This window comes from Narcine bancroftii, chromosome 3 (genome assembly GCF_036971445.1).
Source record: "Narcine bancroftii isolate sNarBan1 chromosome 3, sNarBan1.hap1, whole genome shotgun sequence".
NCBI lineage: Eukaryota > Metazoa > Chordata > Chondrichthyes > Torpediniformes > Narcinidae > Narcine > Narcine bancroftii.
Genome location: NC_091471.1, coordinates 109,450,766 through 109,477,091, shown reverse-complemented (window position 1 = coordinate 109,477,091; position 26,326 = coordinate 109,450,766). Strand labels below are relative to the sequence as shown.

Genomic DNA, 26,326 nt, shown 5'->3' with positions numbered 1-26,326 from the left:
TCCTAGTCACCTCTTCAAAAAATTCAATCAGATTGGTCAAACATGACCTTTCTCCCACAAATCCATGTTGAGTGCTCCTGATCAGACCCTGTCTATCCAGATGTTTATAAGTACTATCTCTAAGAATTTTCTCCATTAATTTACCTACCACAGACGTCAAACTTACAGGCCGATAGTTGCCAGGCTTCCTCCTTGAACCCTTTTTAAATAACGGAACCACATGCGCAATGCGCCAATCCTCCGGCACTATCCCCATATCTAATGACATTTGAAAAATTACCGCCAGAGCCTCTGCTATTTCCTCCTTCACTTCTCTCAATGTCCTGGGGAAGATCCCGTCTGGTCCCGGAGACTTATCCACCTTTATATTCTTCAAAAGCTTTAAAACTACACCTTTTGTAATCTCTATATTCCCCATATTTACCCAATTTGCTTTTTTTTATCCCACATCTCCCAATATCCTTCTCCTTAGTGAATACCGAAGAAAAGAAACTGTTCAATATCTCCCCCATTTCTCTAGGTTCCACACACAGTTTTCCACTCTGATTTTCTAAGGGACCAATTTTGTCTCTAGCTTTCCTCTTACCATTAACATATTTGTAGAACTCTTTTGGATTAGTTTTCACCCTGCTTGCCATAGTTTTCTCGTACCTTCTTTTAGCTTTCCTAATTCCTCTCTTAAGATTCCTCTTACATTCAATGTATCTTTCAAACATCTCCTTAACTCCATGCTTCTTATATCTAATGTACGCCTCCCTTTTTCTTCGAACCAAGTTTCCAATATTCCTTGAAAACCACGGCTCTCTCAAACCTTTTGCCCCTCCTTTTAACCTAACAGGAACATAAAGCTTTTGCACTCTCAAAATCTGATCTTTAAAAGACTTCCATCTCTCTACTACATCCTGCCCATAAAACAAATTGTCCCAATGCACACCCTGCAAGTCCTTTCGCATCTCCTCAAATCTAGCTTTTCCCCAATCAAAAACCTCAATCCTTGGCCCTATTTCTCTCTTTCCATAATGACATTGAAGCTGATGGCATTATGATCACTGGACCCGAAGTGCTCGCCAACACTAACCTCCGTCACTTGACTCATCCCATTTGCCAACAGTATATCTAACACTGCTCCTTCTCTGGTCGGCACCTCTACATATTGTTGTAAAAAACTATCTTGCACACATTTCACAAACTCTAACCCATCCAGTCCTTTCACAGAATGTGTTTCCCAATCTATATGTGGAAAATTAAAATCTCCCATAATTACAACCCTGTGCTTATCACAAATATCTACTATCTCCCTACAGATTTGCTCCTCTAGGTCTCGGTCCCCTCCGGGTGGTCTATAATACACCCCTACAAGTGTAACCTCTCCTTTCCTACTCCTCAGTTCCACCCAAATAGCCTCCGTGGATGTGCTCTCTAATCTATCCTTCCTAGGCACCGCTGTAATATTTTCCCTGACAAGCAATGCAACCCCAGCTCCTCTTGCCCCTCCGACTCTATCACACCTAAAACAACGAAACCCAGGGATATTCAGTTGCCAATCACATCCCTCCTACAACCATGTCTCACTAATCGCTACCACATCATACTTCCAAGTATCAATCCACACCTTTAGCTCATCCACCTTTTTTACAATACTCCTGGCATTAAAATATATGAATTTCAGAGATTTCCCAATTTTTAATCCCTGTTTTCCCTCATCTTTAATTAAACAACATTATTTACTTTTCCTGCCAATTGCCCTTCATCTTCTTCCAGAGCATTTCCCTTCTCTATCACCTGCCCATCCATATTCAAATACTTACTACAAACTTTCTTTGTTTGCATTCTAACCTTCTCCTTACTGCTCTGTACTATTTTGTTCCCTCCCCCCAACCATTCTAGTTTAAAGGATCCTGAGTAGCCCTAGGAAATACCTCTGCCAGGATTCTGGTCCCCCTGGGATTTAAGTGTAACCCGTCCTTACTGTACAGGTCACATCTTCCACAAAAAAGGTCCCAGTTATCCAGAAACTTAAAACCCTGCCCCTTACTCCACCCCTTCAGCCACGTGTTAATCCTCCACCTCATTCTATTTCTATTCACACTGTCACGTGGCACAGGGAGTAATCCAGAGATTACCCCCTTTGCGGTCCTTCTTTTTAACTCCCTACCTAACTGCCTGTACTCACTTTTTAGGACCTCTTCTCTAATTCTCCCTATGTCATTGGTACCTACATGTACCACGACCTCTGGCTCCTGTCCCTCTCACTTTAGGATATCTGGGACACGAGCAGCAACATCCCGGACCCTGGCACCAGGGAAGCAAACCACCATCCGGTTCTCCTTGCTGCGTCCGCAGAATCCCCTATCCGTCCTCTTAACTATGGAGTCTCCTACCACAATTGCCCTCCTCTTTCTTTCCCTCCCTTTCTGAGCTACAGGGGCCAACCTTGTGCCGGAGGCACAGCCACTGTCACTCCCCCCAACCTTGATGTCCCCCTCAACAGTGCTCAAAGAGGCGTACTTATTGCTGAGGGTTACATTCACAGGGCTCGTCTCTGGCTCATCTCTGGCACCTTGCGTTCTGGCACCTTACGTTCTTTTGTCCCTCTCCTAACAGTTACCCACCTTTCATCCTCCACATGTAGGTGGAGCCGTTGTGTCTGACGACATGGTATGGCTCTTCATAAGGCTGTTGAAGAGGTGGCTGGTGGGCCCCTTGTCAGATGAAAATGACTGTCTTCAGAGTTTTTTTGGGACAAAGGTGCTGGCTTGCCTATGAGCTCTGGACTTAACTGGGGCTTGTGAGCACAGGCACTCGCGCAGTCGACACAATATTGTCACTGGGAGCTCCCCAAGTTCTCGGAAGCTGCCACAAATTTGCCCGGGATGACTCGGGACGCACCATAGACCAACTCGGCAGAGTACCTCGAGATCCTCCTTCGGGGCGGTGGAGATGCCTAGCAGAACCCACGGGAGTTCATATACCCAGTTTGGTCTGGTGAGTCGGGCCATCAGAGCGGTCTTCGAGTGCCTGTGGAATCTCTCTACCAGCTTGTTGGCATGCAGGTGGTATGCTGGGGTATGTTGGAGTTCAGTCCCCAGGGCATTTGCTAAGATGGTCCACAGGCTGGAAGTGATTTGAGCCCTCCACTAGATGTTAATTGTTCGGGGACCCTGAAACATGTCACCCAGGTGTTTAGTAATCCCGTGTACATGTTTCCATCGAGATTTCTGGTAGTGGCACCGCCTCTAACCATCTAGAGATATGGTTGACTATGGTCAATAGATAACGTGCACCTCTGAATACAGGTAGGGGCCCTATGATGACTATATGCATGTGACTGAAACACCGGCATGCTGGTTCAAAAGGCTGTGGAGGGGCTTTAATGTGGGGCTGGACCTTGAATGCCTGGCACTGAATACATTTTTTGACCCACCGAGTGACCTTTTTACAGAGGCTGTGCCAGACATACCTGTTGGCCACCATTCTAACTGTAGTCCTGAGAGCGGGGTGAGCCAAATTATGGACCGAATTGAAAACTCGCCTCCTCCATGCAACCGGAATGACAGGGCACGGTTTACCAGTCGAAGTGTTGCAGAGCAGTGTGCGGTTACCTGGGGCAATCTGGATGTCCTCCAGTTGCAGGCTAGTAAGTGCTGTCCAGTACACGTCAGGGTCTGCTTGCTGCGCATCTGCCCGGCCCACACAGTCGATAACCAGGATGGGGTCGTGCACTGCTAGGATAGCCGGATGGGATAGGATGTTGGCTACCACATTGGACTTTACTGAATGTCTTTACTGGGCCCTGCCATGAGGGGAAATAGAGGACTCACTATGTGGCCCATTGCAGGTATGAAGTGATGATTAAAAATTGACCATACCTGCAAACTCTTGCAGTCCCTTCACAGTCATTGGACTAGGGAAGGAATGAATAGTGTCCACTTTGGTAGGTAATGGCCTGGCCTCATGTTGGTCAATGCAATGGTCCAGGAATTCAATTGTCTCTCGGCCAAACTGGCACTTGGCCGGATTGATGGTTAAACCAAATTCACTTAGCCTGGAGAAGAATAGTATTAAGTGAGTGGTGTGCTTGGTGCCGATGTGGCTGGCTATTAAAATCTCATCGAAGTAGACAAAGGCAAAGTGCAGATCCCGGCCCACTATGCCCATCAACCTTTGGAAAGTTTTTCAGCCCAAATGGCATTCAGACGAGTTCAAACAATCCAAAGGGGGTTATGATGGGAGTTTTGGGAATGACATCGGGGTGAACTGGGATCTGATGATAACCCCTAATGAGATCCACCTTAGAGAATATCTGTGGCCCTTGCAGAATAATGATGAAGTCTTGGATATGGAGCATGAGATATCTGTCAGGTGTGTTGGCCTCATTAAGGTGGTGGTAGTCTCCGCACTGCCTCCAACCTCCAGCTGCCTTAGGTACCATATAGAAGGGGAGCCCCATGGGCTATTGGAGCACTGCACAAAGCAGAGTTGCTCCATCTTTCAAAACTTTTCTCTAGCCAAGTTGAATTTCTTGGGGTGAAGAAGCCATGTCCTGGCGTGGAGAGGAGGGGTTTCTGTAATAATTTGATGTCTCACCCCTGTGTTTGGGTTCTGCCAAGTTGAAATGGGGTGTAGTGATGGAGGGGAATTCCACTAAGACTCGAGTGAATTCGTTGTCTAGTACTCACCGAGTGTAGATGTGGAATTAGTAAGTTTGGTGCCCATGAGCGAGAATGTCTGAAATGTCCGGGCGTGCACCATCTGACGCTGCTTAATGTTCACCAGTAGCAAGTTGGCTCTCAGAAAATTGGCACCCAGTGATGGTTGTTGTACGGCTGCCACCATAAACCTCCAGGTGAATTGTCTGTCCCCAAAGCGGAGGGGAATTGAAGGGGTGCCAAATGTCCAAATGTTGGAGCTGTTTGCTGCTCGAAGTTCTCGGCCCACCTTGCTGCTGTGGGCTTCTAGGGTGGATGGTGGACGGATGCTTTACTGTGTCCCGATGTCGCCCAAAAATGTTGGCCCAACAGGGAGTCTTGGATATGAAAAAAGCTATGCAGTTGGCCGATCATCACAGCCATCAACGACAGCTGGCCTTGGAGTTTCCCTGAAACGTGCAGGGGGAATGACATCCATCATCAACAGTGGGGTACCAAATGATGGAAACAGTACTTCTCACTGGTGGGGTGCATCAGTTGGATGGACGATTGGTTGACGGGCTTCCTGGTCGGGCATTGCTGATGAGGTACCATCACTTGTTCAAGCGAAACGCAGCTGTCCCTCTTTGCCACCCATAGCTTGTCAGCTCGGGCAGCCACCCTCCTGGGGTCATTGAAGTCTTCCTCCTTGATGAGCAGCCAGATGTCTTCAGGCAGCTGCTCCAGAAAGATCTGCTGGAACAGTGCGCAAGAGGTGTGGCCATCATTCAGAGTGAGTATGTCGCTCATGAGGGCTGAATGGGCCCTGTCCTCCAAACTGTTGATGTGCAGCAGTTGGTCTGTGTGGTCGCACTTTGAGAGCCTGAAAGTGCAGCTTAATAGCTTCTTGATGGCCACATACCTTCCTTGCTCCAGGGGCTGCTGGAGGAAGTTGATGATGTGGGCTGCAGTATCTTGATCGAAGGCGCTGACCACATGGTAGTAGCACAAGTTGTCTGCGGAGATCCAGCGAATGTTCAACTACGCCTCGGCCTGCTGGAACCACACCCATGAATGCCTTGTCTAGAAGCCCTGCAGCTTCAAGGTTACACGTTGATTGTAGGCTGTTCCTCCATCATTGGGTCCAAAGTGATGTTTGGACTGGTTGGGGTCACCACTGGAGCAGGGTCGGTACGGTTATAGTTTGGTTTATAGCACAAAGTAGAAAGAAAACTTGCACACCAAGAGAGTGTAATCGACACTGACTTTATTTGCCTGCAGCTCTGCCTCTTAGAGGCAGCTGGCTGCATTACCACTGAGGCATGGCTTAAGTGAGGCCAGCTGCAGATTGGTTGTCACATGCTCAGGCCTGGATTGAACCCCCTGAGATCCACTGGCTGTGATTGGCCAATTTAACTTCTATTCCCGCAGTCTATGGGAGCGGGCGTCTCATCCCACGTGCTGTCTGTCTGATCGTTGTGTTTGATGACTGTTTGCTGTTTCGGCCCGTGGAGTGGGCCATGGGCTGCCACGATATGTTGATATATCAGGCTCTGTTTGGTTTCCATTAATCATCCTTTATGTTTCTTCCACCTTTAATTGCCATGACAGAACTTTGTGCTCTATCTCCCAATTCATAATATTTCCTTTTTTGATTTTAAAATAGTTCTTTCTATTTCATATGTTTGTAATGCATTATATTTCATTATTTTATTTTCCAAGATCTAGCCTTTATCTTTCAAATCCGATCTCTGGTACTTTTTTTTCCAGCTTTGTTATTTCTTTCCCCAGACCATTAACCTCTTCCATGTTTTTTTTAGTATATGAAATTATCTGTCCCCTTAAATAAGCCTTTGAGTATGTCCCATATTAAAAAAAAACATATCATTAGTAGAGGGGCAACTCATTTCACAAAACAATTCTATTTGTCCCCTAATAAAATTACAGAAATCTGTCCTCAACAGCGTAGAATTAAGACGTCATCTATAAACACTCTCGTTTGTCTGACGTAATTATCATTTGGGTCAGCAGTGCATGATAAGATAGCCTGGAAGGTAGAATCAGGGCCAAGTTGCTGACTCTTTCGCTTAGCCTGCTGAGGAATGCTGCAAAGTCGTCCTGTTGTCCACCTGGGGATGGTACAAATTCTCCGTGACCACCAGTGAAGCTCTGTAGATGAGTTCGGCTGAAGAGGTTTTCGTTGGGTGTTGTGTGGATGCCCAACAGCACCCGTGGTAGGTCGTCTACCCATTTGGGTCCTTGGAGTCTGGTAATGAGAGTGGATTTGAGGTGCCTGTGGAAGCGCTGTGCCAACCCATTGGACTGTGGTAAGCTGTTGTGCGATGCAGCTGTGCATCCCACAGGCTGGCGAGGTTGGACCACAGACTGGAGGTGAACTAGACCCCTCTGTCAGATGTGATGTGGGATGGTAACCCGAACCGTGCCACCCAGGATGAGATGAGTGCCCTGGCACACGAGGTTGTGGATGTGTCTGCCAGTGGGTCTGCTTCTGGCCACCTGGTGAAGCAGTTGACCATCGTGAACAGATAGCGGAAACCCTGGGAAGGGTCCTACTATGTGGTCGAACCTTCATTCTGCGAGGCCGAAGTGCTGAGATGAGGTCTTGGTGTGCTGCTGTACCTTGGTTGTTCAGCACTGTGTGCACGCCTTCGCACACCTGTTTCCGCAATCCATGCCACATGTATTTGCTGGCTACCAGCCAGACCGTGGTCCTGATGGATGGGTGAGCCAGTCCGTGGATGGAGTCGAAAACCTGCCATCTTGAAGCCTCTGGGACAGTGGGTCTGACCTGACCAGTGGCCACGTCGCACAAGAGGGTGGTATTACCTGTGCCGACTGGGATATACTGGAGTTGCAGTCCTGATATGGCAGTCCTTCATTGGGCCATCTCCTTGTCTTTCTGCTGCGCCTCCGCCAGTGCCACGAAGTTCACTCTCCTTGATAGCGCGTGGATACTTTGCCTGGACAGTGTGTCGGGCACCACGTTTTCCTTGTCGGAGATGTGCCTTCCATCTGTGGTGTACTCCGAGAAGCAAGACAGGTGTAATTGCTGGGGGCTGACTAGGGGTCTGAGATTTTGGCCAAAGCGAAAGTCAAAGGCTTGTGATCTGTGAAAGCAGTGAAGGATCTGCTCTCTTGGAAGTACCTGAAGTGGTGGTTGGCTGTTGGAACATCTGATCTGGGATGTACCAGGAAAACTGGATCCTCCAGGGCTTCCTTGGCCTTCATGATGTCTTCTGCTGATTCCTCGTCCCAGATGATGTCCTTCGGCTTGCCTGCCATCTGGGTGAAGAAGGGCTGCATGATCTGGGCAGCTGAGGGGATGAAACTGTGATAGAAATTGATCATCCCCATGAATTCCTGTAGTCCCTTAGTCGTGTTGAGGTTTGGGGAACTTCCGGATGGCCTCCACTTTACTGGGTAGTGGTGTGGCTTCTTCCCTGGTTATCCTGTGGCCCAGGAAGTCGATAGCTGGGTTGATCGTCAGGCCGAACTCGCTCAGTCGGGTGTAGAGGTTGTAGTGGTGCGCCATTTGCTTCTTGTCGGTTCCTGGTTACCACCAGGATGTCGTCCAGGTACCGTAAGGTGCCATCCAGGTCATGGCCCACTGAGTCCATGAGATGCTGGAAAATCTGTGTGGTGTTCTTCAGTCCGAACGGCATTCGGAGGAATTCGAAAAGGCCGAACAGGGTGATGATGGTGGTCTTGGGGAATATCATTGGGGTGTACCAGGCTCTGATGATATCCACGCACGAGGTCCACCTTGAAGAAGAGCCTTGCCCCAGATTAACCGTGAAGTCCTGGATGTGCAGCATTGGGTACCGATCTAGTGTTGTGGCCTCATTGAGCCGGCGGTAGTCTCCGCATGGTGTTCAGCCCCCAGTTGCTTTGGGAGAAGCCCATGGGTTGGACTGCTGTTTGATGCTGAGCTCCTCCAGCTTCCTGAATTCCTCCTTCACCAGCTGGAGCTTTTCCAGAGGAAGGCATCTTACCCTTGCATCGAGCGGTATGCCTTGGGTCAGGATGTGGTGCTGTACTCCATGTCAGGGCATCACTGTAGTGAATTGGGGGGTGAGCACTGCAGGGTACTAGGCCAGGACCCTGGCGTACTCATCCGATCTCTGGACTGTGTGCAGGTGGAGTGCTGGGACCCTAGCATCTTTGAGGGGGAAGGTTTGAAAAGTCTTGATGTGGACCATTCTCCTTCCATTGATGTGGGCACGCAGGAAGTCTGCCCTGAGGAGCAACTGTTCCATTGCAGCCAGCGTGAACACCCACTAGAAGAGGCTGCCTCCCAACTGCAGTTGGGCCTTGTGGGTACCTTAGGTCTAAATCGTGCTGTTGTTGGCAGCCCTCAGCATCGGGCCCGACTGCCTATTCCTGGTGTCCTGTCCCTGAGGAAGCATCGTCTGGACTGATGGTCCCAAACATACGGGAGGCTGTCTTGGTGGCCAGCCGTTATGGCCATTAACAATGGCTGGCCCCGGTGTTTCTCTGAAATGTGCATGGTGGCTCTGGCACCCCATCTCTTGTGGTAGAAACACCACTGGTCGTCTCGATCACCTTCTCTGGGGTGCTGCTGTTCTCTTGGCAGCTCTGCATGGGTCTGGCTGTGGGCTTTAGTGGTGAGGCCCGCTGATGCAGAGCACTCTCTTTTTCCACAGAACGTCCACTCATGCTGCGACTTTCCTGGGGTCACTGAAATCTGTGTCAGCCAGGAGCAGTTGGATGTTCTTGGGTAGTTGCTCCAGGAATGCTTGCTCAAACATGGTGCAGGTCTTGTGTTTGCCCAGGATGCCCAGCATCTCATTCATGAGGGCTGACAGGGGCTTGTGTCCTAGCCCATCCAAATGGAGCAGACGTGCTCCTCTCTCCTGCCATGAGAGTCTGAAGGTCTCGATCAGCAAGTCCTTGAAGACGGTGTACCTGCCTTTGATGGGGGCTCCTGAATGAAGTTGGCCACCCAGACTGCTGTGTCCTGGTCCAGGGTGCCCACCACATGGTAGTACCGGATGGATTCTGCTGTGATCTGCCAGATCTAGAACTGAGCCTCAGCCTATTCAAACCACATGCATGGTCGATCGCAGCTTGAGAGCGACCCTGTTGACTGCTGTCTGTTCACTGGGTTTAGATGCTGTTTAATTCGTCGGGGTCACCAATTGTAGTCCTGTGTACATCTCTGTCCCTTAAGGAAAAAAAAATAGAAAAACAATTAAAAAAGGAAAATATCATTAATAACAAACAGAAAAGATATTGCTTAAAAATTATATTTAAAACAAAAACCCCAAAAAGTGCTGAATTAAAATATAACAGCACTATTTCCACTCCACCATACAGGTCATGGCTCCTGCTACGATATGGCACATAATGGTTAGTGCAAGCAAGGAAGAACATTCAACACCCCCACCAAGGAAAAAAATAATTAATTACACATTAGGAAATAATAAATCACCTGCTGCTTCAAGGTCCACATTAACTTGATTATCATCATTTAAAGATGTTTCCATCTGGGTTTCCAGCTTCAATTGAGACTCTTTTTGACAGCTTACCATCTGCTTTGGCACAGCTTTCTTGGTGTAATTTGGATCCTCAGCACCTCTCTTTGAACCTTGTTGAGGACTTAAACTCAACAATTCTTGCTGTTCTTCCTTAATAGTAGGAAGTGATTCTGCAAATCTTCATGGTTCTTCACCCATAAAAAAACTTGGGTCGTTCATTCATCAAAAACACCTTCACCGTAGCTGGATATCTAAAGGTAAATTTATTAGCCTTTCTTCCAAAGAATCGCCTTCACTGGATTGAATTGTTTTCTTCTGTCCACCACTGCTTTACTTAAATCTGCATAAAAGAACATTTTATTTCCATCAATAACCATAGATTCCATGTTCTGCCTTGCTTTCTAGACCACCAATCTTAAAATTTTCTCATTATCTTGATGTCGGAGATATTTAATCACTAGCTCTAGGTGGTTGATTTGGCGGTGGCCTCCTCCGTAAAGTTCTTTGTGCCTTTTCCAATTCAATTTGGAAATTTTCTTCTCCCAAGATTCCAGGAATCAATTTTTGGAAAAGAATTCCACAGAGTCACCACTTCCTTCAAAATCTTCTTTAAGTCCAACAATCTTAACATTATTCTGTCTACTTTGATTTTCCAACATATCCATAATTTCTTTTCTTTGTTTTTCCCAGAGTGTATCTGAATTTTCAACCATTTCAATTCTATCCATTTAGACAGCCATATAATTTTTAACTCTCTGCAGATCCAAAACAACTCTTTGGACTGTTGCGTTAACTTTCACTTCTGAAGCATACTTCAACATTTCAGTTTTAACCTCCTTCATATCAGATCTAACTTCTTTAATATCAGGCTTTATAACTTGATATTGACCCATTATTAGTAAGTAAACATCTTTCATATTTGGTTCATTTTTCCCCCAAGACCTGAAGCCCCCAGTATTTCCTCTCCATCTTTTTGAGCATCTTTATCTGATTCTTATTGATCCCCTTCTCTTGATCATCAGCTGTCATAACTGTAGGTACTCCTGACAGTTCTGGCATATCTGGTTTATCTGCCTGTAGTTCCTTCACTCCACCAGCAATACTGGGAATGGCGCTATGGATCAACCATTCCAAAGCATATTCTTTCTCTTCAAGCAAGCATGGAGGTAAATCTTTGCACATGTGCATAAGGTTAGTATATTCTTCTGGCTCCATCTTCCCTGGTATCCATGGGAGGTGGCTTTAGCTGAAAGTAAGCCGTCATCATGTGAGTTAGTCATGGAGGCTTCAGAACTTGAGGCCCAGGCTCCAACTGTAAGGTAGGCTGCTCTTCCTCATTTTTTTTTAGTATCTTTACCTACGATTTTCTTCTCTCTTGCTGCTTTCTTTCCTCTAGCTGCCATATCTAACAGCTTCTAGGTAGATTCTGGAGAATTTTAATATATTTCAAATTTGAAATCAATTTTTAATTCGGACTTTATATTTTAATCCCCCGGAAGAGTTGTAAGTCCATCTCCTCCCCCACGCCACTACGCTCTTCCAGCTCCCTTAAATCGGGGTATCCACCCTGCTACTATTTTACGAAGTATTCACCCTCTCCTGAGCTCTCCTTATCCATTTCAATACTACTTTAATCAATTAAAGACTCTTTGGCTTGGCTTCGTGGACGAAGATTTATGGAGGGGGTAAATGTCCACGTCAGCTGCAGGCTCGTTTGTGGCTGACAAGTCCGATGCAGGACAGGCAGACATGGTTGCAGGGGAAAATTGGTTGGTTGGGGTTGGGTGTTGGGTTTTTCCTCCTTTGCCTTTTGTCAGTGAGGTGGGCTCTGCGGTCTTCTTCAAAGGAGGTTACTGCCCGCCGAACTGTGAGGCGCCAAGATGCACGGTTTGAGGCAATATCAGCCCACTGGCGGTGGTCAATGTGGCAGGCACCAAGAGATTTCTTTAGGCAATCCTTGTACCTTTTCTTTGGTGCACCTCTGTCACGGGGGCCAGTGGAGAGCTCGCCATATAACACGATCTTGGGAAGGCGATGGTCCTCCATTCTGGAGACGTGACCCACCCAGCGCAGCTGGATCTTCAGCAGCGTGTACTCGATGCTGTCGACCTCTGCCATCTCAAGTACTTCGACGTTAGGGATGAAACCGCTCCAATGAATGTTGATGATGGAGCGGAGACAACGCTGGTGGAAGCGTTCTAGGAGCCGTAGGTGATGCCGGTAGAGGACCCATGATTCGGAGCCGAACAGGAGTGTGGGTATGACAACGGCTCTGTATACACTTATCTTTGTGAGGTTTTTCAGTTGGTTGTTTTTCCAGACTCTTTTGTGTAGTCTTCCAAAGGCGCTATTTGCCTTGGAGAGTCTGTTGTCTATCTCGTTGTCGATCCTTGCATCTGATGAAATGGTGCAGCCGAGATAGGTAAACTGGTTGACCGTTTTGAGTTTTGTGTGCCCGATGGAGATGTGGGGGGGGGCTGATGGAGGCCCTCAGTTTTCTTCAGGGTGACTTCCGGGCCAAACATTTTGGCAGTTTCCGCAAAACAGGACGTCAAGCGCTGAAGAGCTGGCTCTGAATGGGCAACTAAAGCGGCATCGTCTGCAAAGAGTAGTTCACGGACAAGTTTCTCTTGTGTCTTGGTGTGAGCTTGGAGGCGCCTCAGATTGAAGAGACTGCCATCCGTGCGGTACCGGATGTAAACAGCGTCTTCATTGTTGAGGTCTTTCATGGCTTGGTTCAGCATCATGCTGAAGAAGATTGAAAAGAGGGTTGGTGTGAGAACACAGCCTTGCTTCACGCCATTGTTAATGGAGAAGGGTTCAGAGAGCTCATTGCTGTATCTGACCTGACCTTGTTGGTTTTCGTGCATTTGGATAACCATGTTGAGGAACTTTGGGGGGCATCCGATGCGCTCTAGTATTTGCCAAAGCCTTTTCCTGCTATTCAAAATATAACTCTCTTTTTACTTTTATCCAGATCTGTACGTTCACATTTCACTTTGTATTTTTCTTATTTCTTTCTGGAATCCATTCTGAGGTCCCTTTTATAGTTGTTGTATATATCTTTCTACCTCCTTTGGAGATTTACAGAATTTTCGAGGTCCCTCTGACACATCGATCCTCAACATCGCTGGGTATATCATCGAGTACTTTATGTTCCGTGTTCGCATTTGACACTTGACACCATCAAATTCCTTTCTTTGCTTAAGCAAGTTCGCACCTTCCAACTCAATTGGGCCATTATTTTCCCTGGCACATTCGAATGCAGCTCTTAGAATTGCCTCCTGATCCTGATAATTTAAAAATCTTACCAGGACTGGTTGTGGTCTTTGATCATCTGGTCTTCTGGGGTTGAGGGTCCAATAAACAAGTTTCTTTGAATCTTCCTGTTCCTAACACTCGCGGAATCCTTTCCTCAAAGAAATCCACTTCTTTTAACCCGATGATATGGACATAATTCCTTCTACTGAAATTCTCCATATGATCAATTTTATCCAGCAACAGTTGTTTGTCCATTTTCCATGTATTTTCTTCCAGGGCTTTAAGTTTTTCCTGAGCCATTATCAGATAATTTTCGACTTGGTCCACCCAAGTCATCAGGTTTTCAAGTGCCGTTGCCATCACCAATATTTAGCATATTTTCTTCTTTAGAAAATCGTCCATTCAATGTCTCCATTGTTTCCAGTAAATTTTGCAGATAGGGTGTTGAACCCCCCTACCCCCACATCTATTTGAGTCTGCTTTGACATCATGATGGCACCTCCTTTACCATTCCCTTGTGGACTTTCGACAATCTCAGCGATTATATATTAAAAAAAAAAAATCTTCTTCAGGCCTAATTTTTGGGTCTTATTTTTCGTAGCTGTCATTTTCTATGTTTAGCATGTAAAATCTTTAGTTTGATAACTTTGAATCGTCTTTTTAATCACTCTTCATGGAGAACTCTTCTAACCATTGTCTTGACTAGATCCTTCGCATGGCTACGCCCCTCAAATCACGTTTATTGTCAACTGATTGCACAAGCACAACCTGACAAAATAACCTTCTCTGGTTCTTGGTGCAAAACATGCAGACAAACACAACACGCGTACAAACAGTAAATATGCAGAACAAGTATTTCATCTATACATATAAATTGTTTCATGAATATGATAGTCTCGGGTGGTTAGTGTAAGCAGTTCCTTTGGACGTTCTGCATTCTCACTGCCTGTGGGAAGAAGCTGTTCCTCAGTCTGGTGGTGCTGGCTTTGATACTTCTGTATTTCTTCCCCTACGGGTACAGCTGAAAGATACTGTGTGCAGGGTGGAAGGGGTCCTCAATTATTTTGCACAGAGAATGATCCTGGTCGATCACATCAATTGGAGGTTTAGGGAGCAGGGGGAGTCTCCAGTGATCCTCTCTGCCACTGTTAAGGTTCTGTGGATTAATCTCTGATCCATTTCTCTACCACATTGTGAAGCAGCGGCAAAAACGCTGAAGTTGATTTAATGGATTGAAATGAGATTGGGGCCTTAACTATAATTCATGACTCATTATGTCAGGGATTCATGTACAAGATCCATCAGCATTTTCTTGGCATTTACAGATGGATAATTTAAAAATGCCAGTCTTGCTGGTCACACCTGCATCTTTACTATCTGGTTCCTATTTGCCTTGTTGCTGGGCCATTTTTATCTGTTGACTATCTTTCAGCTTAACTTGGGACATTAATACCTCAGATGAAGATTCTTCAAAAGGCTTGAAACTAGAAGGTAATTGAGCTCCTTAAAGGGACTGAACAAAACAATAGGTTAGAAGAAAAGTAAATTTCAGAACTAAACAAATTTTTAAGCTGACTGCCAGCATATTAATAGACTGGGATAAAAAGTCAAAGTTTGAAGGAACTAAGAACTGGTGCATGATGCAGAAAGCTGCTATACTGAGGAAATAAATAAATCGAAAGATATGAACCTTGCTTTGTCCCTTGCTTTGTCCATTACTTTCCCACCTAGTGGAGGAACTTGATGTAGCAAATACTTCTGAAGCTTTTATTGTTGTATTACGAGAAAGTGCTGGTAAAATGCAACAGTTGAGCAGCATCCAAAAAGCTGCATTCTGACAAAGATCAATAGCTGAAACATGAACATGCCTTCCCTCCTTCCAGATGCTAATGGTTCTCTTATGAATCCCTGCATCCAAGAAGATGAAGACTAGTTGAGGTCTAATGTTAGTCTTCAGAACAGAAAAACTGGAATGGATAGGAGAAAATTAAGGTAATATTTCTGGAGCTAGTTAAATTTTGTTGGAGCAATGTAGAAAAATTGAAGAAACCATTTGAGAGAGAAGTTGAGTCTACAAGTCACATGCCTTGTTTCTCACCAGAAGATTCTATGTCTTGCTGCACTCAAGAAAATGAATGAGATTTTATTGTTACATACACAAATACAATGTACAGATGCACCAAAGTTCTTTCTGCAAACACAGAGGTATGTAAGCCACGCAGCCACAATGGGGGATATTATTGACAACTGAAGCAGCTATATTTACTTCGAAGGCTTGAAATTGGGAGTAAGATGTAGGTAATATATTAAATTGAATTTTAGCATATTAGAACAGAAGTCTTGAATCAGACAAAGTGAATTACAGAGATGCTGGAAGCTGATTAATACTTAAAGCTAAGTGATAGATGTTTCTCAAATCTGTTAATTTGCCCTACTTAAAATAAATTAATGAAAATTTCTCTTCATTGCTTATTTTTACTTATGTCATTTTTTCTGTTAACATTTTTAGATGTGACAAAGCTTCAATTCTTTTATGAATTGGTCTCATGGAAAGGATTTGTGGTTAATATCCATAAATTGAATATTTTGATTTAAATATATATATATATATTTTAAGGTTATCAACAAAACTGTTACAATTTTCTTTTTTTTCATTTTCAGTATACAAGAGCAATGTGGTCAATCAAAATATTTTGCATAATGTAGGATTAAATTTTCCTATCAGTGCTGTTACCCAGCTTCGTTTATGTTCATCCAATGGCAAAAAGGATAGTACCAGTGAGAAGAGTCCCAGCAGTACTTCAACAGAATCCAGAACTCGCCAAGATCTCAAAAGAGCTGGTAATATTTATACTACTTCTGTTTGATATCACAATTTTTGTCATAGAAGGCAAGCTTACCATTGTCATTTATCTCTTTTCAGTTACTTGTAATCGATCATTGTTTTTTATGTATTGGGTATGCTATTTTCTGTCTTTGAATTTAGTTTATGATGTTGAAAGCTATTTGAAACTGGCAGCCTGATTTGCAGCTTCTTTTCCTATATGAGTGGATAGACTGTCCCACACGTTCACTACCTTCTATATTAATTGACTTGTCTATGTATTTTTATCTTGCAAGTTTCAGTGTGTATTCTTGATCTGTGTATTTGTGACATTCTAACATATTGACAAAGTACCTTTTGTTAACTACTGGCATGGTTTAAAAATAACTGAAAACTCTTCAGCCTTTTTAAATGAGGTCTTGGGTGTAAATAGAGTAATTACTGTGATTTACCTAAACCACCATGTTAAACTAAATATGAGATGTCATCTGCACCAAATAATGTTGGAGGCAGGGAAATTTGCATCCAGCCTGCAAAATCTTAGTAGGCAGCTTTATTCAAGATCAAAATAATTACAATACCTTTGGTGCTGATGGGGCAATCTGGCCTATTTTTAACGATTCTTGTAGTAATATAATGTAGCTTGCAAAGCATCTCCAGCTGCTGAACAAGAAGCATTGATTAAAATGTTGTGGTAATGAGTTTTTAGTTAGAGGGGGAAAATGGCAAAATTGGGATAATTATCATTTGTACAGGGTTAGGAATTATTTTGTGAAATTTGTGCAAGATTGTGGTTACTGAAACCAAGTCAAAGTTCAGATTTATTGTCAGAGTACATACATGACATCATATACAGCCCTACGGTTCTTCTGTTCTGCAGCCCAGGCAAAATTTCTACTTATCAGTAGTGCAAAAAAAACTTTACTCAACAAAGGAAAAAATGTAAACAAAGAAAATGCAAAGTGTGTAATATAAAATAATCAATGATAAATTATGTGCAAAAGTCCTTAAATGAGTCTGAGTTTGTAGCTTAGGAGTCTGATGGAGGAGGGGTAGCAGCTGTTCCTGAACCTGTTGTACTAGTCTGGTTCTTAGTGAGAACAGCATGTCCTTGATGGTGTGGATCCTTGTTGATTGCTACTACTTTCTGATGGCAGTGTCTGATGTGGATTTTCTCTATGGTGGGAAGAGTTTGCCTGTGATGTGCTGGGCTGTGTCCGCTCAAGAGTGATTGGTGCCATCATGCCAAGCCAGGATGTAGCCAGTCAGCACACTTTCCCTGAAACATCTGTAGAAGTGTGCCAAGGTTTTCAATGTCATACTAAAACTTCACAAACTCAGAGAAAGTGGAGGTGCTGATGTGCTTTCTTCACGGTGGCATTTGTATGTTGGCTCTAAGATTGTGACTCCCCAGGAATTTAAATATGCTCACACTCTTCACCTCTGATTCCCCAATGATCACTGGATTGTACATTTCTGATTTTCCCTTCATAAAGACTACAATCATTTCCTTGGTTTTGATGACATTGAGTGTGAGATGGTTGTTATTGCACCATTCAGCCAAGCTTTCTGAGGGGTGCTTGGATGTCGATTACTTATTGATGTGGAAACTGAGGTGAAAAATAATATGCATAGAGCGAATAGTTTAAAAGAATTACATTGTGGCGGTGTGAGCAGAGGAAAAAACACAGCCACCAGGTGGAAGGTCGTTAATGACAGTTTTTATTCAAATTCAGCGCGCCCCTATAAGGGCAGCTTGAGCTCAGTCACCTGGTGCATTGAGACATCATAATCGCTGCCCAGGGTGCGCGTAAGTAGGAATGCTGGAGTCGGAGAGAAACCTCTGACGACGCCATTTCCCCATGGCTACCCCGCCACATGGCGATTCATAGGAACATTGGAAGTAGGAACAGGAGTAGGCCAAAAATGGCCCATCGAGCCTGCTCCGTCATTCAATACGATCATGGCTGATCTAATTTATGACCTAACTCCACCTACCTGCCTTCTCCCCATATCCCCTAATTCCTCTATCATGTAAAAATTTATCTAACCAAATTTTAAATATGTTTAATGAGGCAACCTCAACCACTTCCCTAGTTAGAGAATTCCAAACATTCACTACTCTCTGGGAAAAACTATTTTTCCTCATCTCTGTCCTAAATCTACTCCCCCGAATCTTGAGACTGTGTCCTCTCGTTTAAGTTTCCCCAGCCAGCTCAAAAAACCTTCCTACATCTATCCTATCCATACCCTTCATAATCCTATATGTTTCTATAAGATCTCCTCTCATTCTTCTGAACTCGAGTGAATACAATCCTAGACGATTTAATCTTTCATCATAAGTCAACCCCTTCATCCCAGGGATCAACCTAGTAAACCCCGGCCAGCGTCCTCCAGTATGTGGTCATACTACAAGGAAGGCAACCAGAATGAAGGAAGGAACAGAAGATCCTTTGGTTATGCAGAAGAAGCAGGAATCTGTTGAGCCAAAATCTCTTCCAATTGAAAAGATTCTTGTGAATCTTGAATCTAAATTATACAATGCAGGGATTATTCAAGATTATGACTGAACTTGGTACTAGGTTTAATACCCTGGTGAAAATACATTCTCAACAGATGGCTGAGTTTGGAGCTATTAAGCTTGAAGTGAGAGATAAATTTAATTCGTGTGAAGAAGATATAGACGAAATACAGGATCAAGTTCTTGATGTGACCAAAATGGTTGAAGACTTACAAACTCAAAATAAAAATTTGGTGAAAAAGATTGATTATCTGGAAAAACAATCCAGACGGAACAATATAAAGATTATTGGTTTGCCAGAAGGTATGGAGGGACCAGACCCAAGAAAATTTTTTACTGAATGGATTCCGCAGGTGCTGGGTCAAGAACATTTCCCGGAAGGTATAATACTGGAACGTGCTCACAGAGTTTTGCGTAGAAGACCTATTTCAGGTCAAAGTCCAAGACCTGTTTTGGTTCGTTGCTTGAATTATTACGACAGAGAAATAATTTTACGAGTGGCTATTAGAAATGCACAACAGAGAAAATCACCCTTGATGATTCAAAATAATCGAGTTTTCTTCTAAGCGGATTTGAGTCAAGAGGTTATGTTCCAACGACGGGAATTCAACCCTGCTAAAGAGTTGTTGTGGAAGAAAGGTTATAAGGCAACCTTTAGATATCCAGCTGTTTTGAAGGTTTTTCAAGATGGTTACCAATCAAAGTTCTTTGATTCTCCAAAGGAAGCTAGAGCATTTGCTCAAGAGCTGCCAATCACTCAGTTTCAACAGAGATATAGTCCGCTGCAATCTCCAAGGAGACAAGAGATGGAAGAAAAGAGTCGTGCTCCAAGAAGGAATGGTCGTAATGGTGACTCGGCAGTTGGAGCTGATTAAAAGAAGAGTTGTCCTTTTTTTCTAATGCTTTTTTTTTTAAAAAAGGGATATTAAATAATGATGACATTAGTTTAAGATGAAGTGAGAGTTGGGGGAGAGAACTGGATAGGCACTATTTTCTGAAAGTCATCTGCTACGTGTGAGTTATCTCACACCCATTTTTTTTGGGAGTTACCGCATTGCGTGGTTTAGACGGGAGGGGGTATTTTTAACCTCCTACCCGTTTTTTTCTTTTTTTTTGTATTATTAGATTAAATAGTGAAGGGTTTTTTTTTGTTTAATAAAAAAAAATTTTTTTTTCCTTTTTTACTCTTTCTTTTTTTTGATCGTATTAAGAGAGGGTAAGGGGGTAAGAGTTGGGTTTTTTTTCTAACTGTTGTAAGACATGTCGAAATTTAAATTTGCTTCTCAATGTTCAGGGTTTGAATAATCCTATAAAGCGTAAGAAAGTACTTGCTTATTTAAAAAAATTTAAAGTAGATGTGGCCTTTTTACAGGAAACTCATTTGACAGATAAAGAACATTTGAAACTTAAGCGGGACTGGGTTGGACAAGTCTTCTATTCTTCATTTAATTCAAAGGCAAAAGGAGTTGCGGTTTTGGTACATAAGAATTTACCGTTTCAATTGCAAGACGAGGAGAAAAATGGAGGAAGACTACTTAAGTTGAATTGTATGATCTCTAATGAAGCCTGGACTTTGATTGATGTTTATGCTCCAAATGTTGAAGATACTGCTTTTATTACAGAAATATCTTTATTATTGGGACAAGCTAATTCCAATGTGATGATTGGGGGGATTTAAATATGGTATTAGAACCGTTATTGGATAAGTATCCAAAGGTAATAAAGAAATCTAAGATGGCGATACATATGGCTAATATGATGAAAGATTTGAATTTAGTTGATATTTGGTGTAGATTTAATCCTACATAGAAAGACTTTTCTTTTTATTCTTCTCGACATAATTCTTTTTCAAGACTTGATTATTTTTTAATTTCGGCACATTTACAGGATAAGGTTATATCTATGGATTACAAGGCAAGGTTAGTCTCGGACCATTCATTGTTATTACAGGAATATCAAAGTTCTCAAGTTACACAACATACTTTAAGATGGAGATTTAATACTATGTTACTACAAAAGCCAGAATTTATTGTTTATTTGAGAAAACAAATTGAGGATTTCATTGCTAATAATGTTCACTCTGTTTCTGATCAGTTTGTTTTGTGGGACGCAATGAAAGCTTTTTTACGAGGTCAAATTATCAGTTATGCATCCAAACTGAAGAAAAAGAGAGTTAGAGAAACTGAGGATTTGGAGAAGAAAATAACAATCTGTGAAAAAGAATTTCAAAAGAAAGCTACTGAATTCCAAAAGATCCAATTAACTAATTTAAAGTTGAAGTATAATAAGTTACAGTCATATCGATTTGAATGTCTGTTGAATCGTTCAAAAAATAAATTTTATGAATGGGGTGAGAAAGCTCATAAAGTATTAGCTTGGCAATTAAAAAAAGAACAGTTATCTAGGATTATACCAGCTATTAGAAATAAATCAGGTATTATTTTTAGTCAAAAAGAAATTAACGATGAATTTTGTAATTTTTACAAAAAACTTTATTTGACTGAATGTAAAGAGATAAAAGAAGATGCAATAGACTCTTTTTTGAAAAATATTAATTTACCACAGTTATCTCAAGAGGACAGACAAGAGTTAGATAAACCTTTTACGGATAGTGAAATTGAAATGGCTATAAAAGATATGCCAAATGGAAAAGCGCCTGGTGGAGATGGTTTTTCTATTGAGTTTTACAAGACTTTTTATGTTGATATATCTTCCTTATTTAAGAATGTAATACAACAACTTTATGATACTTTTCAATTACCTGAGTCCTGTTCTAATGCTATAATTACAGTTATACCAAAAAAAGATAAAGATCCCTTACAGGTAGCTTCTTACCGTCCTATATCTTTGTTAAATGTAGACTATAAAATAGTGGCTAAAGTTATGGCTAATAGATTGGCTCAGTATTTACCAAAGATAATACATCGTGATCAAACAGGTTTTATAAAAAATAGGTATGCTTCGGATAATATTCAATGATTAATTACTTTGATAAATAGATCTAAGTCTCAGAAGAATTATCCAATGGTGGTTTCATTGGATGCAGAAAAGGCATTCGATAGAGTAGAATGGAAGTTTTTATTTAAAGTACTTGAAAAGTTTTCGTTTGGTCTCTCATTTATTGGTATGATTAGGGCTTTGTATAATGGTCCGAAAGCTAGAGTTGTTACTAATGGTTTGCTTTCAGAATCCTTTAATTTAACAAGATCTACTAGACAAGGATGTCCATTATCACCCGCCTTGTTTGCTTTAGTTATTGAACCTCTAGCACAATTAATACGTCAGAATGATGTGAGAGTATGAGAGTGTTGAATGAAGATTATAAAATAAATCTATTTGCGGATGACGTTTTGCTGTATTTGGTGGATCCTGATGTTTCTCTGCCAGCACTTCAAGATTCCTTAGAGATTTATGGTCAATTATCTGGTTATAAGGTTAATTGGACTAAAAGTGAAATTTTATCAATTAGTAAAGATGATTATTCAATGTTTAGAAATATTACGAATTTGAAGTGGACAAATCAAATTAAATATTTGGGAATTAATGTTAACACTGACTACCAAAATTTATATTCACTTAATTATCTTCCTTTAATGAAGAAGATTAAGGCAGATTTAGTTAAATGGAAAGATTTACCTTTGGGTTTATTAGGAAGAATTAATACTATAAAAATGAATATTTTTCCTCGTATACAATATTTATTTCAATCAATTCCTTGTTGTTTACAAAAAAGATTTTTTAAGGATTTATATAAAGTAATTAGGGATTTTTTGTGGAAAGGAAAATTTCCTAGGGTGGCGTTGAAAAAATTGATGTGGGATTTTCAATTTGGAGGGTTACGGCTACCTAACTTTCAATTTTATTATGAAGCAGCTCAATTTAGATTTCTTAGCGCATAATGGCCACACAAGATACACCTAGTTGGACACAGATAGAATTGGCAGTTATTTCTGAAAAATTTTCGAATGAATTTTTATTTCGATGGAATAAAAATTTGTTACGAACTTATGATGTAGCAATATTGAAACATTTAATGAATTTATGGACAAGTAAATTACATAAAATGGGATTGAAAAATAAGTGGTCGGAATGATTGCCATTATATAATAATCAACTTGTTCCTTTCATGGTGTCTAATACTATTTTGAAACAATGGGAGGAGAAAGGAATACATAATTTATCTGACTGTTTTTTTAGAAGGTCATTTTTGTTCTTTTGTAGAATTGCAAAAGAGATTTGATATAAGTGGTTATTCTATATTTGTGTATTATCAGTTAAGATCTTTTGTAAAACAGGTATTGGGTCATTAAATAAATTTACTGTCTGAAACTGATTTTGAGAAATATGTGCTCTAATTTCCAAAAAAGGGATATATATCAGGTTTGTATCGTATTTTGTTGGAAAATAGATTGGGATAAAGATAAAATGAAATGGGAAAAAGATTTAAGTTTAACAATAACTGAAGAAGATTGGTCTGAAATCTGCCGTAATAGTGTTCGAAAATTCATTAATGCTAGATTGGCGATGATTAATTATAGTTTTATACATCAATTATATTTAACACCCGAAAAATTAAAAAAATTTGGTTTTAGTAAGTCAGATCTTTGTTTTCGTTGTGATCAGGTTTCTGGTACTTTTTTTTTTACATGCTGTTTGGTTGTGTGATCGGTTACAACAATTTTGGAAAGGTATTCAATCTGTATTTAATAATCTATATCATCTTCATATTGTATTAGACCCTGATATATTTTTATTAGGGAATATGCAACCGTTGATTGATTTAGAATTAGATAATTACCAGATCTCTTTTATTTACTTAGCGCTGGCAGTGGCCAAGAAATGTATAGCGATTACTTGGAAGAATAGAAATGTATTGTCTTTAGATAGGTGGTATTCAGAGATGAAATTTTGTTTGGTTATGGAAAGAATATCTTTTTCTATACAAGATAAGATGTCTTTTTATGAGTTAAAGTCGACCCCATTTATTGATTATATACAATTTAAATAAGTTTGAGTTAATCACATTTTTTCTTTAAAAAAACTTTTTTATTATATATTTTTTCTATTTATGTTTTTTTTGTTTTTTTATTATTAGTTGTTTTTTTTCATTTAAGTTATTTTTGTTTTTGTTTTCATATATTCTTATATAATATTTTTTTTTATTAATAATTAATACTTAATTAATATTTTTTAAATATATATATCGATTTTTTTTAAAAAGACATATATATATATTTTTATTATACTAATAGTATTAATTCTTCACTCTTTATCGTGGGGGTGGGGAGGGGGGTTTAGGGGTTAAAAATAGTTTTTTTTTTAGTCTTAGTTTTTAGTTGTTAGGGGGAGATGCCGAGATTGGTATTGTATTAACTTTGTTACTTTGTATTTGTATTACTTTATTTTGTATTTTTTCTGTACGTGAATTACTTACTTTCTTCATATGTTAAAATTAATAAATAAAGTTTCGAAAAAAGAAAAAGAGAGCACACAAAAGACTGGTGCTAACCAAAGGTCTGCACGGGCCCCTACTTTTTCTCCTGTCCCACCTTTGGTAGAATTTGCAGGTCAGACACTGGCCTCATCAGTCACCTTGGAACCTATAGAATCCCCCTACCACTATTTCTTGACCTTTTTTCCCCTCACTTTATTGACTTTTGAGACTCCATGAAGCTGTGCTCTTAGTTGAGGCCACAATTCCTGGAGAATAACTTGTCATCACCAGTCCTCAGAAATTATACTCATTAGAAAATAAGATGCCCACAGGAACTTTCTGACCAGTAGGGGGAAACTGTCGCACCCAGAGGAAAACCATTTGCTCTCTGGGATAATGTGCAAGCTCCTCACAGATACACCAGAGGTCATGAATGAACCTGCAATTGATGGAAAGGTGTGAAAGAAGCTCGACCAAATGTGCCACTGTGCTGCCAACTTACTATGAGATTGTTTATGTACCCAGAAGTAACTTTATCACTGGCTGTTTGTTTAAACCAGATAGTTTTTTTTAATTAAACTTGCCAAATCTTTGTTTACTATGCTCCTAACCTGACCAGGCTATCCTTCCTGCATTCCTTTAAACAAGTGCTGAGTTTAATGCATTGAAGTTTGCAGCCAATTGTAAAGCAATAGGATTTGCAGCTGGTATTATATATGGCTGTCACATAGACTCAATTTTACCAACCAGAGACAAGCATGAAAGTCCATCGACACAGAACTCCTGGAGGGAATGAAGGGATCTGTGGAAATAAATATGGAAAAGATGGGGCACATCATGTACAACTATGGAGTGGAGAGATTTGAAGTGAAGGAAAAGAGTCAGGAAGGAGAAAGAACCACCAGGTCGGCCCAAATCATGGAAGATGGCAGGAAATCAAGAAATTGTTAAGACAGCAGTTGAAGAAACAATGGAGGAAGGCGTCAGAGGAGGAAAAAGGAGAAATCAGTGTGTTACAGGAAGAATTAAAACAGTGCTTTGCCATCCTGCAAAGAGCCGAGTACCTGAGATGATAGCATAGAATAAAAGATTGGGCAAGAGGAGACTTCCACAAAGATCCTTACAAATTCATCAAAGACTTTTTCAATGCAGAAAAGAGCAGGAGCAGGAGTGCCAAGGAGCGATCTCGAAGAACACTTGAGGAAGACCCATGGAGACAGCCTGAACAATGAACCAATTAGGCGAGAATAACACAAGCCCCAGGGCCCAATGGAATTACATACGGAGCCTATAAGAACACCCCTGGCATCCTGAAGTTCCTCTGAAACTTGATGAAAGTTGCATGGGGGAAAGGAATCATACCCAAGGCATGGAGGAGAGTAGGAGGGATCTTGATTCCTAAAGAAAATTACTCCTTCGCCATCAGTCAGTTCTGACAGATCAATCTTCTGAATGTGGAAGGAAAGATTCCCTTCAATGTCGTGGCTCAATAACTCTGTACTTAGTGAACAACAAGACCATTGATGCATCAGTATAGAAGACAAGATTCTTTGGATGTTTAGAACATACTAGCATCATCTGGCACCAAATGCAAACAGCCAAGATGGAAAACAAAGACTTTCATGTGTTATTCTTAGATCTAGCCAATGTTTTTGGATCTTCAGTAGATGGTCTGGACAACCTTCAACTTCAAGATGCCATAGACCATGAGGAGTCATGTGATGGACTAGAGGGCGGTAGGAGAATACCAGCCCTCTCCAGAAAAGAAGAAATAAAGTGAAGAAAATGCAAAGTTCAAGAAACACAAAACAGCACAAATAAAAGATAAAGGTGTGGAGAAAAAGCAAAACAATGGGGAAAAAAAAAAGAAAAGACACCAGAAGAGAAAGGAGAAGGCCTTACCTGCATGAAGAGGCAGGAAGCCGACGTGGGAAGAGGAGCGCACTCCCCGAGGTTGGTGGTGACCCCTCAGAGTCGCGACCTCCCAACCGCTGGATGCAAAAATGGCTCTCTGAGCCAAACAGAAGTGCGCAACTGCGCACACTAAGGGAAAAAAAACACCGACGCGAGGGGGGCCCCGCTGAGGAGAGAACTTACACAGTGCTACCAGCTGAGAGATGCCAGACAGAAGGGCTCTCA

General features: G+C 41.7%; 1 protein-coding gene across 3 annotated transcripts in view; it reads left to right on the top strand.

Moving 5' to 3' along the window:
* slc30a9 (solute carrier family 30 member 9) overlaps positions 1-26,326 on the top strand; it is a 125,367-nt gene that overhangs the window by 19,686 nt on the left and 79,355 nt on the right. For 2 of the 3 annotated variants that reach the window (XM_069924790.1, XM_069924792.1), the window contains exon 3: positions 16,070-16,249. In XM_069924790.1, coding sequence (XP_069780891.1) covers positions 16,070-16,249 — 180 coding nt within the window. Of the gene's footprint in view, positions 1-15,291; positions 15,401-15,509; positions 15,614-16,069; positions 16,250-26,326 lie in introns of all 3 variants that reach the window. The other variant, XM_069924793.1, reaches the window with a different exon arrangement.